We start from the raw sequence: 12,911 nt of genomic DNA on the forward strand, positions 1-12,911 counted from the left end.
GGGGCGAGTCTCTGGTGTTTTTCTCGTGCAACGTTTACAACGGCAACCAGCGGCGACAGTGCGGTTATTTGCGGGCGCGCGCGCTTCCTCGGAAAAAAACGTCCCGGGGTGGAAGTGAGATATTTTTAAATTCAATCGTGCATCGTCGACTTCACGGCGCGCAACACGTGCGTGTTGTAGCACCCGACGGCCCGAAACGAGACACGTAGCGGACACTGCGTGCTGGCGTCGCTGAAAACAATCGGAAAAGTTCGATTATTCTTATACGTCTTTTAATAGCCGTTCTAATAGCCCCTTTCGTCCTACACGATTTACGATGTGCGTTCTATCTTGACGCGCTCGCTTTAAAATAGAAATGCAATGCACCTGTTTCATTCTCGTTTACGTCGCACGCTGAGGCGTTACATCGTAACTAAAGTCGGGATTAGTTTATTTTGTACGAGTGTAACGTGATCCGTCTCTGGATCGATTCAAGATATCAATCCTTTCTGTAGTATTAAATGAATTAGAAAGCGTCTATATTTTAAGATGCAGCAATTAAATTGCTGATGCTCGTTTTCATCAATGTAAACTAACTTTAATTTTGGTTCAATTAGTTTCAATTCTTTTTATCTTTTTCTAATTCTTACAATTAAAAAAAAAAAGATTTTAAAAGAAGAGTTAAGCCGAGGTTAAAGTTAGTCCACATGGGTGAAAATGATGAATGATATAAAATGACATGATCCAATTTTTGCCTATAGTTCTTTACTTTAATGTGTTGTGTACATTTTTTTTCAGATAGGACACTTTTCCGACTTAGAGAAAGCTTTGTGCAATAGATGGAAATGATACAGTCGTAAACTATTGCAATAAATATGCTGAAATACTCAAGAGGTACGAGAATATTTACAATGCGCTCTGGAGACCTTGGAATTTTGTCAGAACAAGGAAACTATGTTACTGCCTACCAACAATAGCACACCCACGCTTGTCACCTGTTCAGTGAATGTTGTGATAATAATTTAATGCTGTCGGAGAGATTCCAATGGACAGTCCGTGTTAAACGCATGATATTCAGATAAAACAGGCTATTCTACAACTCTAAAAATACTCTAACTATTAATGAACAAATCATGAACAAGGACCTATCGAATTGACTGAGCGTATAAATCTATAAAAGAAGGAATATAATAATTCTCTATTTTATTACATTAATTATTAACCAATGGTTGGAATACTCTACGATATATTGAGAAAGACCTAGAAATAATTTGGAAGGGCTTTACAATTTCTTATTGGTATGCTTTATGACCAGGAGAGATACAAATTTTTATTTTATATCACATAAATTTATTTTTAAATCTTTAAGTGATACGCGTATAATTAAAGTTGATTACCTCTCAAAACCTAGCCAATTGGCAAGTGTATTTGGCAAGAAATAATCCAAATTGCATCAAAAATATAATATAGAGTTAACGCGTGTAAATAATCATAAACATTGACGTTGTATTGTTCCAAGCTTGTAAAACAAAATGTATAATAATTATTTTAAACGCTTAAATCAGTGGTTGTATATAACGAGTAAACAAGAAGGAGAAACAACGCATTTGAAATACTATATAGATGATAGAGGATATATTTGCTAACCCTCTTCAATACAAGGTATACTATTAAAGTGATTTGATTTTTGTAATATTAAATAGATTATTTTTTTATGTCTGTAATCATGGTTTCAGGGTTAAAAAATGGACAACAGTGGATCTGGAGTAGTGCAAGTATTCGTGGGTGAATGGAGCCCTGAATATGAGGCGCTCTCCATTAAAGCCACGAAACAAACTTCATCAGCCGAGATTGTAGAATGTATTATTGAAAGACTCGGACTGGTTGAAGCTTCTGTTTCGAATGGCTATGAGTTAGCAGAAGTGGTAGGGAATTCTGTTGGTCAAGAATGTAAGGAAAGAAGACTTGGCCCCACTGAATGCCCCGTAGCACTCATGTTACTATGGCCAAAAAATGATACTCAGCAAGAATACTACAGGTCTATTATATTTCAACATAATTACGTTTTATTATTAATGCTCGATTTAGAGTGATTTCTCACAAAATAATTTTTCCTTTATCTTTCAGATTTTATCTACGAAAAAAGCAACCAGACTATTTATGGTCTGACAGTAGGTTTCCTATGGATCCTCAACTCCTAAAGGACTATTTTAATAGATTCCTTTATCAACCACGTGACAAGGAATATCCAGATCTATGTCAGCTTCCAGATCTGAACGAGCAAACATTGTTGGACAATTTGAGGGCGAGGTTTTTGGCTGGCAATATATATACTTACGTTGGCAGTATACTGATTGCCTTGAACCCATTCAAATTCTATCCTATCTACAATCCAAAATATGTAAAATTATATCAAAACAGAAGGCTGGGTCCAGACATACCTCCTCATATATTTGCCATAGCCGATGCAGCTTATCATTGTATGCTTAAGGAGAAGAAGAATCAATGTATCGTTATCAGTGGTGAAAGCGGTTCTGGTAAAACTGAATCAACGAATTTCTTGTTACATCATTTGACAGCACTTAGTCAAAAAGGTTCACATGGCAGCGGTGTAGAACAAACGATACTCAGTGCTGGACCTGTTCTAGAAGCATTTGGCAATGCAAAAACGGCTCATAATAACAATAGCAGTCGCTTCGGAAAATTTATCCAAGTAAATTACAAGGAAAATGGAATGGTTCATGGGTATGTAATAAACAGTAATAATCTCTACAGTAATAAACTCGCTATATATAAACTGTAACATAGAAGTGACCTAAATGCATTTTAGTGCTGTGGTTCAAAAATACCTTCTCGAGAAATCCAGGATTGTTTCCCAAGGACGGAATGAGAGGAATTATCACGTGTTTTATTACCTATTGGCTGGCGCAAACGAGCAAGAGAAACAGCTGTTGCACTTGGAGAGCTGTGATCGGTACAATTACTTAAATAAAAGCGGTTGCTACGGACTAGAAAATATTGACGAACGACATGAATTCTCGAGATTAAAACAGTCTATGGAAATGGTGGGTTTTACAGCAGAGAAGCAAAGACGACTCTTCGCAGTTCTGTCGGCAGTCCTTTTACTAGGTAATTATCGACTCATCTATACCCATGGGCGCCGCGAGGGAGATGTAAGGGGGTGCATTTGTACCCCTTTGGTTTATGATATAATTGAGAAATGAAAATCCACAGAAAAAAAATAAATCACATAATATGGAAAATTATTTTTTCAATTGAAAATCAAATGCATAAATATTAATTAATTTGTATTATAATAAAACTTTGAAAAATCAATTTTAGAGAAATCAACGTTGAAACAAATACTTGAGTTGGCTTGATTGCTATTTAAATTTATTTCGAATTTGAATTCTTCCGAGTGCACCTCCCTACAAGTAATTCTGTCGGCGCCCATGTCCATACCATATGCATCATTAAATTAACTCTGAATTCTTAAGCTTGTTTTTTTTTAAATAAACTTGCTCCATTCATATTTTCTCTTTTTTTCTTCAACATGGAGAGAAAAAGAAAGGATGAACTTCTGTGCCAGAAGTTTAGCTGATAAGAACAAACTTCTTGATTTAGGTAATGTTGAATTTTATCCGAGAAAATCGTATCACCATCACGACGAAGCTGTAGGTGTTAAAAATCCAGAAGTAGTTGCATTGATATCAGAACTTCTCCGAGTAAAACAAGAAACTCTGTTGGCTGCACTCACTGCCAAACGTGCGAGAGCTTCCGGAGAGACTTTAGTTATTAACTATAGACTTCCCGAAGCGATTGCGGCACGCGATGCCATGGCAAAGTGTTTGTACGGAGCTTTATTTGATTGGATTGTGCTGCAGGTAATATAAATGCCTTCGTTTATATAAACAATTGTGGTTATTAACTGCACGACACATGAAATAATTTGTTATTTGTGTTAGGTGAATCATGCCCTACTTTCTAAAAAAGATACTCTCAGAGATCATCAAGGCAATAGTATAGGTGTATTAGACATATTTGGCTTTGAAGATTTTAAAACGTGCAATAGTTTCGAGCAGTTATGCATCAATTATGCGAATGAACAATTACAACATTACTTTAATCAACATGTTTTCCAATACGAACAACGAGAATACAGGAAGCAGGGGATTAGATGGACAGACATAGGGTACAGCGACAACTCCGGATGTCTTAATCTCATCGAAGGGAAACCAAACGGTCTTTTATGTCTTCTTGACGATCAGTGCAAGTTAGTATTATCTCTTGAATACGCTGCTTTTTCACAAGTTTGAAATAAATATATTTCAAATATTTAACTTTGTTTTGCAGCTTTCCTGGTGCGACAAATGAAACGTTGCTACAGAAATTTAACACTGTTAATAAAGAAAATCCATTTTATGAAGCGCCACAGCGCCGAGAAGCGGCGTTTGTTGTACGTCATTATGCTGGTGCGGTCAAGTATCAAGCTGCCAATATGAGAGAAAAGAATCTAGACTTGATGCGACCCGATGGCGTAGTCGGAGTACTGAAAAACTCCTCTCTTGCTTTTGTGCGGGAGTTAGTCGGCGCTGATCCGGTTGCCGTATTTAGATGGGCCATCCTGCGGGCCTTCTTCCGCGCTCATTTTGCGTTTCAAGAAGCTGGTCGAGCACACAGACATGGTAGAGGTAAATATTAAATTACAATACGTTATTTCAACATTGTTAAAGCATCATTTATGCAAGGAATTGACACAAAAATATGTGCCTTTTCTTTCAGTTGATGGAAACAAGACATCTGTACAAAACAGATACAGGACACCCAACGAGAATTTAATAAGGTAATGTTAAAATCTTTTTAGCTTTCTAATTAAATAACGTTTTGATATATGAACGATAATAAAAGAGTATTAAACGCTTCTATCTGTAACTTATATATAACAAAGCAAGATATAGTATTAAATTGAGAATTGTGTAAGAAGAAAGTGTTTGTTGCGCTTGTTTTTTTTTTTTGGACATGTTTGATCTGTATATTGTCTTATTTAGTATAAATCTACATTGTGCGTCAATAATACATGCATCACGTTCTGAGAAATTTTTGGTATTTATAAATTAAGACGAATCTCTTTATTATATTTATATTGGCCATATGTCTTTTATCCCTTTGTAGCCATCTTGTGACGTTGTCGACAGTCAATCTAACTATTAACCGAATTGCGTAAGTGGTCTTTTGATCCACTGTATGTGTAATTTTTGCAAATGTTGTATTTTGTTGACATATCCCATGGATTTACAACAAATGAAATATTATATTAATGACGATCAATCTCAGCCTTAAATAATGTAGAAAGTGTAAATAATCCATTCTGAGTAAATTTGTAAATCCATATACTTTTGCTCCAATTATGTGTGTCTACGATTTTTTTTCGATTTATGCTTGCACTCCTCGTGTTAGCTATAACTAGAATGCAGTTTTCATGGTATTTTCTATACAATTACATTCTATCATTGTACAATGTTCTTCTTGTTATTGTATCTGGGCATGATTTATGACGCAAAACTGAATTTCCTTTTATACAGTTCATATCAGTCATCTCTCATTTTTTCTGCGTTTATATTCAAATCATTCATCAATCGAAAAAACATTCCCTGAGAAATATATCATATATACATATATATATATATAAAAAGCTCGGTACTCGCGCGATCGAAAAGAAGGATATTAAAAAAGATCGGCTAATAATTTATAAATGATAATTAGGTAATCGTAAGGAATGTCGTCGACGAAATAATTAAGAACTAGAAAATTTTTCAGTTCACACAAACATACTCGCCCACCAAGTTATCAGAAGCAACGCAGTGTATGTTCACCACCGGCTACTGCTCCTTCTGCCACATTATCTTCTATACAAACCGAAAACAACGATAATATAAACAACAATCGTCTATCGTGGCCACAATTTAGAAACATTAATCAGACGCAACACCCATCAAACGTTACATCGATGAAGGGTGGTTACATATTACGGGGCAGGGAAGACCAGTCCTATAGTAATAATAAATTCAGACGAGATACTCATACACCACTAGAGAGGGTGCTTCCAAAAGACGAAGCAAACGTCATGGAACGCGCTAATCAGATTGTCATGTATGTAAAACGTATCGATTTTCATTTAATAACGTAATTTAAGTTACAGAGAAAAATTACTGATTTATGTAAATCAAGATTAATACGTGCTTTATAGCAATTCCGGGTGGTGATGGGTTTCCTTTTTGTAGGTAATAGCATTTTCGTAAGCTATTAATAGTTAAAACTGTACCGTGGCTTTATTCATTTATCTTAATTTCTCGATGACATATCGCTACATCTTTTGATAACAAAAAAACATTATATATCCATTATAAAACCATTTTTCATTATCATCAATCTTACAGTTTTCGATATAATTAATGATGATTGCTGCATGCTGAATGTTTTGCAACAGTTCCTTAAAGTTTTTACCAAAGAGTTGCATATATCTTATTTGTAACTACTATATTAAAAACCATGAATAATTTATAATATAGAAGACAAATATATGACAGAACAATATAAATTAATATTATTATAATTATAAATTAAAAATTTGATTTTTTCTACATTAATATTTCATTTGTACCATTATCATAATACTTAAATGTTTCCTATAATATTGGATCAAATATTATCCTTAAGCTTGCTATTTCTTACTATATCTACTATATCATATAAATTTTCTACTATTTCTTATTTCTCTATTCTGTCTGTTAGATATATTTTTGTATGTATATAGATATAGATTTTTCGTTATTCATAAAACACTGGTAGAATATAACTAGATTGTAATTCCTTCTCCTGTGTAAATATAAAATTATCCGAAGAGTAATACTATTTGTACACATGTATTTCTGATATGATAACATACATGGTAATACTAAATGATAATAACAGGAGAATGAATGTACATCATATATCAAATATTACAAATGCATATTAGCATTGGAATGTTTACAGGAAAAATAAATCGTTTCGGCCAAGGGAACGTGGCAAGAAAGGTCTGAAAAATCTGCAAACTGTAAAGACACTCGCAGGAAGAACTCAGAGTTACGGTACCGGACCGGGGAAAGCCAGAAAACAACCCATGACCGTTTCTGCACAATTTCAGCAAAGTTTGCATAGTCTGATGGACACTCTGAATCAGGCAAATCCTTTCTTCATCAGATGCATTAAGAGCAACGCTAATAAAATACCAAATGAATTTGATGAGGAAACAGTACAACGACAGCTGCGCTATACGGGCATGTTGGAAACTGTCAGAATAAGGCAAGCCGGTTTCAACGTGCGACTAACATATGAGGAATTTATACAACTCTATCGAATGCTGCTTCCTAAAGGTCTTCTGAGCTCACAATCCGACGTGAGGGACTTCCTACTAACTCTCAATCTCAACAGAGATAATTATCAGTTGGGTACTACTAAAGTCTTCCTCAGAGAGTCCGAAAAGATAAAACTGGATATTGAACTCCATCAACAAATTATAACAAGCATTACCACCATACAGAAATGGTTCCGCGCTTGTCTAGAAAGGCGAAAATTCCTCAGATTAAAGAATGCTATTGTACAAATACAATCTTTCTGGAGAATGGTTTCGGCACAGCGACTGGCTCAGGTTCTTCGTGCAAGAACCGAAGCTGCATTACATATACAAACTGCCTGGAGGGTGTACAAACAACATAGCTGGTTTAAAAAGCTAAAGTCGTGCGTAATTACCTTCCAAGCGTACGTTAGAGGAAATAATGCCAGAAAGAAATTTATCGAATTGAAAAAACGAAAAAAGTCTGTACCAGATAGAATTCAAGAAGTCAAGAAAATTCCAGAATATAAGGAGCTTATATATAATAAAGTATACGCCAAAGATAGTGAAGAGTAAGTATAACACAAAATTTACACACATGTACGTATTATAAAACGATATAGAGATAACTTGTATTATTTTTTAATGTATAGGTCGTTCGCGGAAGATCGAAGTATAACAGAATATGGCGAATCACCTCGAAAAGTAGAATCTCAAAATCGACTTACGTCCGTAAGGTAAGTATTAAAGTTTCAATTTCACAGTTAGGATTTTTGCAAGAACTTATCGAGTTTTTTATAGGAGTGATAACGCCTATCGAGACAGAGACAGTACTTTGGATACAAGCATCTCGTATTCCAAACGAAAGCTTACTCCGAACAAGCGAATTTTGCATGACGCAGCGTTGAAAAATACGGAAACGTATAATTTCGATGAGATCACAGATCGTAAGAGTAGTCTCGAAAGTTTAACCAGTCTGAGGAGTTACGAATCTCAAGCTAGTATCAATAGTTCTGAATCGCAAGAAAATTCCGGCTCGAGACCCGTGCCAAGCACAAGAACAAAACGCGGTGATCATTCGGCGGCGATTGCATCGAATGTAAATATATTGAACGCATCCAGTCGACTCTCCTCAGTGAGTAGAAGAACTGACAGTTCCTCGACAGGGTATAGTGACGGTGAAACCGAAAGCGAGACACCGAGCGCCGTGCAAAGTGCTCCACCTGTTTTCAACACGAGTCTACCGTTCGTCAGTTCGCGCGACATAAAGTATCACCCCACCAACGTGAACCTGACGCACAGTCCGAATTCGGACATTTGGCGTCGTAGAGCAGATTACTCGCCCGCCAATTACAGCGATTATTTTATGCAAGTACCTCAGAAAGCAACCGTTACCCGATCTCCTAACGTGTCCCATTACAAGAGTTCAACGGATAGCGTTTTCGAACAAGTCCGACAGGAGAAGCCCAACGAAGCTGCGAACTATAATGTTAAACTCGACACGAGCGATCGGTTCGTTCAGATGGAAAGTTTGACGAGTAGTAGGCAACAACGTGGATTTAATGACAACAACGTAGCTGATCGAATGGAAAATATTCCAACATCGCCGACAAAACGAGATCAAACCAAGCACGGACCTGTAAAAAATGTCAAAGATCTTAGTTACTTGCGGCGACAAAACTCGGAGGGAGATCCCGCGATGAAAGTTGTAGATGTCAACGACGATAACACTTTGAAGAGCACTTTATTGAGAGGATCCTCGCCAAATGAAAAGAATTCGCGTTCGAAAGAAAAGTATGAGCCGGACGTTCCAGTAAGAAACGCAAGACGAAATAGACCTTCGAGAGAGGTTCAGTGTCGATCTATGGGCGAAAGTGTAGTCGAAACTAATACGGAAACACGAAATCTGCTTCTTGGTACAATTAAGGAAAGTGACTTGAATAAAACGACTGTATGGTCACGGAAAGATTATCCGCATGAAACTACTTCTCGATCTGTTACGGATTGGCCCATGAATAAGAATGAAGCTACATACAAAGTACAGCAGCCCGGTAAACGCATGAGATCCAACGCGATAACGACTCTCGAGCTACGAAGGAGGAACTCCGATCCAGCTACGAAAATCTCGGGTCTAAGTGAGGATAAAATGGGACAGGATACCAGCTCGAACGATCTGAAATTGGCACCCGGTATGAACCTTCTTGAATGGAAAGGTAACAATCTGTTTACTTTAGCTGGCCATCGTTTCCGGAAAGTGGCGAGATTTGCGAAGGACGACGTATGTGTGTGTTGCCACGAGAAAATGGACGCGTTCGTGACGCAAGGCTACAAATGTGTTGATTGTAAGCAGTTGTATCATGTCAAGTGCATTCAAAACGGTGGAGTGTTGAGAATGCCATGTCTTTTGGCCAACACACCGAACAGACGGAAAAATAGAAAACCACCGCGCACACCATACGATACTACGAAACAAACGGTCGCATCCAAATTTAATCTAACTGGCACTTCAGCCTTTTCCGATAGCACGGATAAGATTATTTCCGACGCTAAGGAGTTGGCACTGATGCAAGATTTTATCACCAAGAAGATCTACAAAATGGAGAGTCAAGAGGAGGGACGGAAACCGAGCGAAGTGGATCGTGTTTTCAAGTATGCTCTTAGAAAGTTCAAGGATGACCTGGTAATCACATATAGCGTCGCCATACAGCAAGGCGTAGAGGGTAACATCAAGTACACCGATTTAATCGCAAATTTTCTTCACGTTATGGAAACTGTCTGCAAGCAAGAGAACACGAGGGAAGATTTTCCCGTAACAATGGGCGTGAATGCATTCAGAGGCTTTATGAATGAATTTATGGCTATGGTTAAAACTGAAGCTCCCGAAAAGCAAAGCAAGAGCAAACGGAAGAAGGAGAAGAAGCGAAAACAGGAAGAGCCCATACGACATGGCAGTCACATGTTCCAGTTGACTATCATCAACATACCCACCGCGTGTGAAGTCTGCACGTCTTTCTTCATGTGGCCTATTGAGCGAGGACTCGTTTGCCAGAGTAAGTAATCCATGTACACAAATTTATTTCTACATTTCTCTTTTCTAACGATTATAATTAATCAAAATAACTATACTTTGTTTTTAGATTGTAAATTGACATGCCACAAAAAGTGCTACATGAAGGCGTCGGCGGAATGCGGCAAAGATGGTTCTCTGTCTGAAATGAATTCGCGCAAAGTATTTGGTGTACCACTATACAAGTTAGACTGCGGTGATGGCAAAGTACCACTCGTAGTAGATCGATTAATCACAACTATCGAGATGCATGGTCTCTATACCGAAGGTATATACAGAAAAAGTGGTGTCAGTTCCAAAGTGAGAGAACTCAAAATGAAAATGGACGAGGGTGATTTAGAGAAGGTGGATTTCGAGAACTATCAAGTGCATGTTTTAGCAGCAGTGCTGAAAAGTTTCTTTAGAGACATGCCGGAACCGTTGTTGACTTACGAATATTACGACGACTTCCTGCACGCGGCAAATTTAACGGATCCGCACGATCGAATCAGCACGCTCTTCGCCATATTGAAGAAGTTGCCGAAACCTAATTACGATCTGATGGAACGTTTGATTGTCCATCTAGCGCGAGTAGCGCGACATGAGGTGGACAATAGAATGTCACCATCAGCTTTAGCTATCGTTTTTGCACCGTGCATTCTCAGAACGAACAGGACGTTGCCCGCGCAAGATTCTCTTCAAGACGTAGGCAGGCAGACGCGTTGTGTCGAAACGATTGTGCAGGAAAAGTTGAGGGTAGTTAGAGCAACGCTGGCAGACATAAATACCCTTGAATCTGCTTGTCACACAGCGACTCATCGACTCTCCAGTTTACGATCGTCCAAGATCTTCAGTCCAGAGGAGTTGAACGTAGCTGCCTCGAGCGTTGCAGGACGAGCAGTTGCGATGGATCGTGACAGGGATCGAGGAGATGAGGAGGAAGCGCTACTCGTCGATCATATACAAGAAATCCAGAAGGAAAAGGATCTCTTGACGTCTACTCTCCCCAGTCTAACGAGAGCTTCTTCGGATGATGATCTCCTCTTGTCAGCCACGGATCTAGACGATGGATCCCTCGATGATCTTCTCCCATCTTCTGCTGGTAAGTACCTTCTAAAAATTGATTTTATAATTATGCGATTTGATCAACAATTTCTCCAGTAAAGCTATTTATGTTCACAAAGGTTTATAAGAGATTGTGCGTTTAATTACTTCATTATTTTATTAAGTGGTTGTGATTTTTAAAACGATTCTTTATTATGAAATGATTAAAAACTCTTTTAAGATAGGTATTAAGATAGATATATAGATAGGTTTCTAGGTTTAAGATCTTTTACTTTTATTAATCACAGACGGACTCGTAAGGAAGAAGCCCGTTCAAAGGCAAAGTTCAGCAGACAATTCGTTTCCAACGATTATCAATATGGACGACGACATGGTAATGGTATGAATAGCGTTCGCGAATAACGTCAATGTGTATTCTAAACGAACATAACAGTCCGATAGATGCGAAATATCGTATTAGGGCAGAGAATCGATAACTTTACCTGCTGGTTCTTTCAGCTAATTATTGATGTGTTGAGATTAGCAATTACAAAAGCTTATAGCTTTCGCAATTTGTCAGCGACTCCAAAAATGAAGTTTAATTGTGCGACTGAAATGATTCCATTCTCTTATCGAAGTCAGTAGAGATATCTAAAACTATTTCGTACAGTGTATGATTAGGAAAAAACTCTGCACAAATTTTAACTTTGCCGCATAATTTTATTCACAATGCATTCCTTTCTTTGAAGACTGTCGAAGTATTTAGGCATAACGTTTCGTTTGTCTATAGATCCTAAAAGAAACATTATTAACGCGCCGCTTTACACATTTTAAATATAAGAAATGAAAGCACAGAAAAACTAGGAAATATTTAAAGGAAAGCGTACTTTTAATATTATATATATCTACACATACATGTATGTATGTTTTTATTTTAAAATGTATATGTATACATACATCATATACATTTTTAAATAAATATATACATGTATATGTATATATTTATAAATATGTGTGTATATGTACATATGTATATATATTTGTACGTATATTACATATGTTTAATATATATACATATACATGTATATTTTAAGAAATATCCGCTTATCAAAGTGATGAGGGAGTCATATCGAATTACTTTTTTACAAATTTACGTTCATAAAAAAATGTAATTTATTGTTGCAATTTTCAGTAAACATGTTTTTTACGGAGACTCTGATATATGATGTGTAGTTGCGCTATTCCTTTATAACTATTTGTTTAGCGTTAATAGATCTGACTTGAAAACCATCTCTTCCCAAAGGATCTACTTGTTCGAATAGAATCGATAATTGACCGCTTTGTATTCCTGTGAGATGTTTTTACTGTATTTCGTTATGATATTTCGTCTGACGACGATAGTCGATTTAAAGTGTTAGGTTTATAGGCGCAGGAATTTAAGGGACGACCAAGAAAGAAAAAGGAAAC

At 37.0% G+C, this 12,911-nt stretch overlaps 1 protein-coding gene across 2 annotated transcripts; it reads left to right on the forward strand.

The window, feature by feature from the left end:
* The first annotated feature begins 1,385 nt into the window (after positions 1 to 1,385).
* LOC108762601 (unconventional myosin-IXb) lies at positions 1,386 to 12,321 on the forward strand. Of its 2 annotated transcripts, XM_018509671.1 has the most exons (14): positions 1,386 to 1,641; positions 1,716 to 2,017; positions 2,107 to 2,724; positions 2,810 to 3,108; positions 3,604 to 3,863; positions 3,945 to 4,252; positions 4,333 to 4,670; positions 4,762 to 4,822; positions 5,797 to 6,129; positions 7,015 to 7,926; positions 8,008 to 8,091; positions 8,156 to 10,404; positions 10,492 to 11,502; positions 11,753 to 12,321. In XM_018509671.1, the coding sequence occupies exons 2-14, from the start codon at positions 1,725 to 1,727 to the stop codon at positions 11,848 to 11,850; spliced, it is 6,864 nt and encodes a 2,287-aa protein (XP_018365173.1). In that variant the 5' UTR covers positions 1,386 to 1,641; positions 1,716 to 1,724; the 3' UTR covers positions 11,851 to 12,321. The 2 variants fall into 2 exon arrangements, with proteins under 2 accessions (XP_018365173.1, XP_018365174.1); XM_018509672.1 differs by lacking the exon at positions 5,797 to 6,129.
* Positions 12,322 to 12,911: the final 590 nt, after the last annotated feature.

Source organism: Trachymyrmex cornetzi, unplaced genomic scaffold, assembly GCF_001594075.2.
Source record: "Trachymyrmex cornetzi isolate Tcor2-1 unplaced genomic scaffold, Tcor1.1 scaffold309, whole genome shotgun sequence".
Taxonomy (NCBI): Eukaryota; Metazoa; Arthropoda; class Insecta; order Hymenoptera; family Formicidae; genus Trachymyrmex; species Trachymyrmex cornetzi.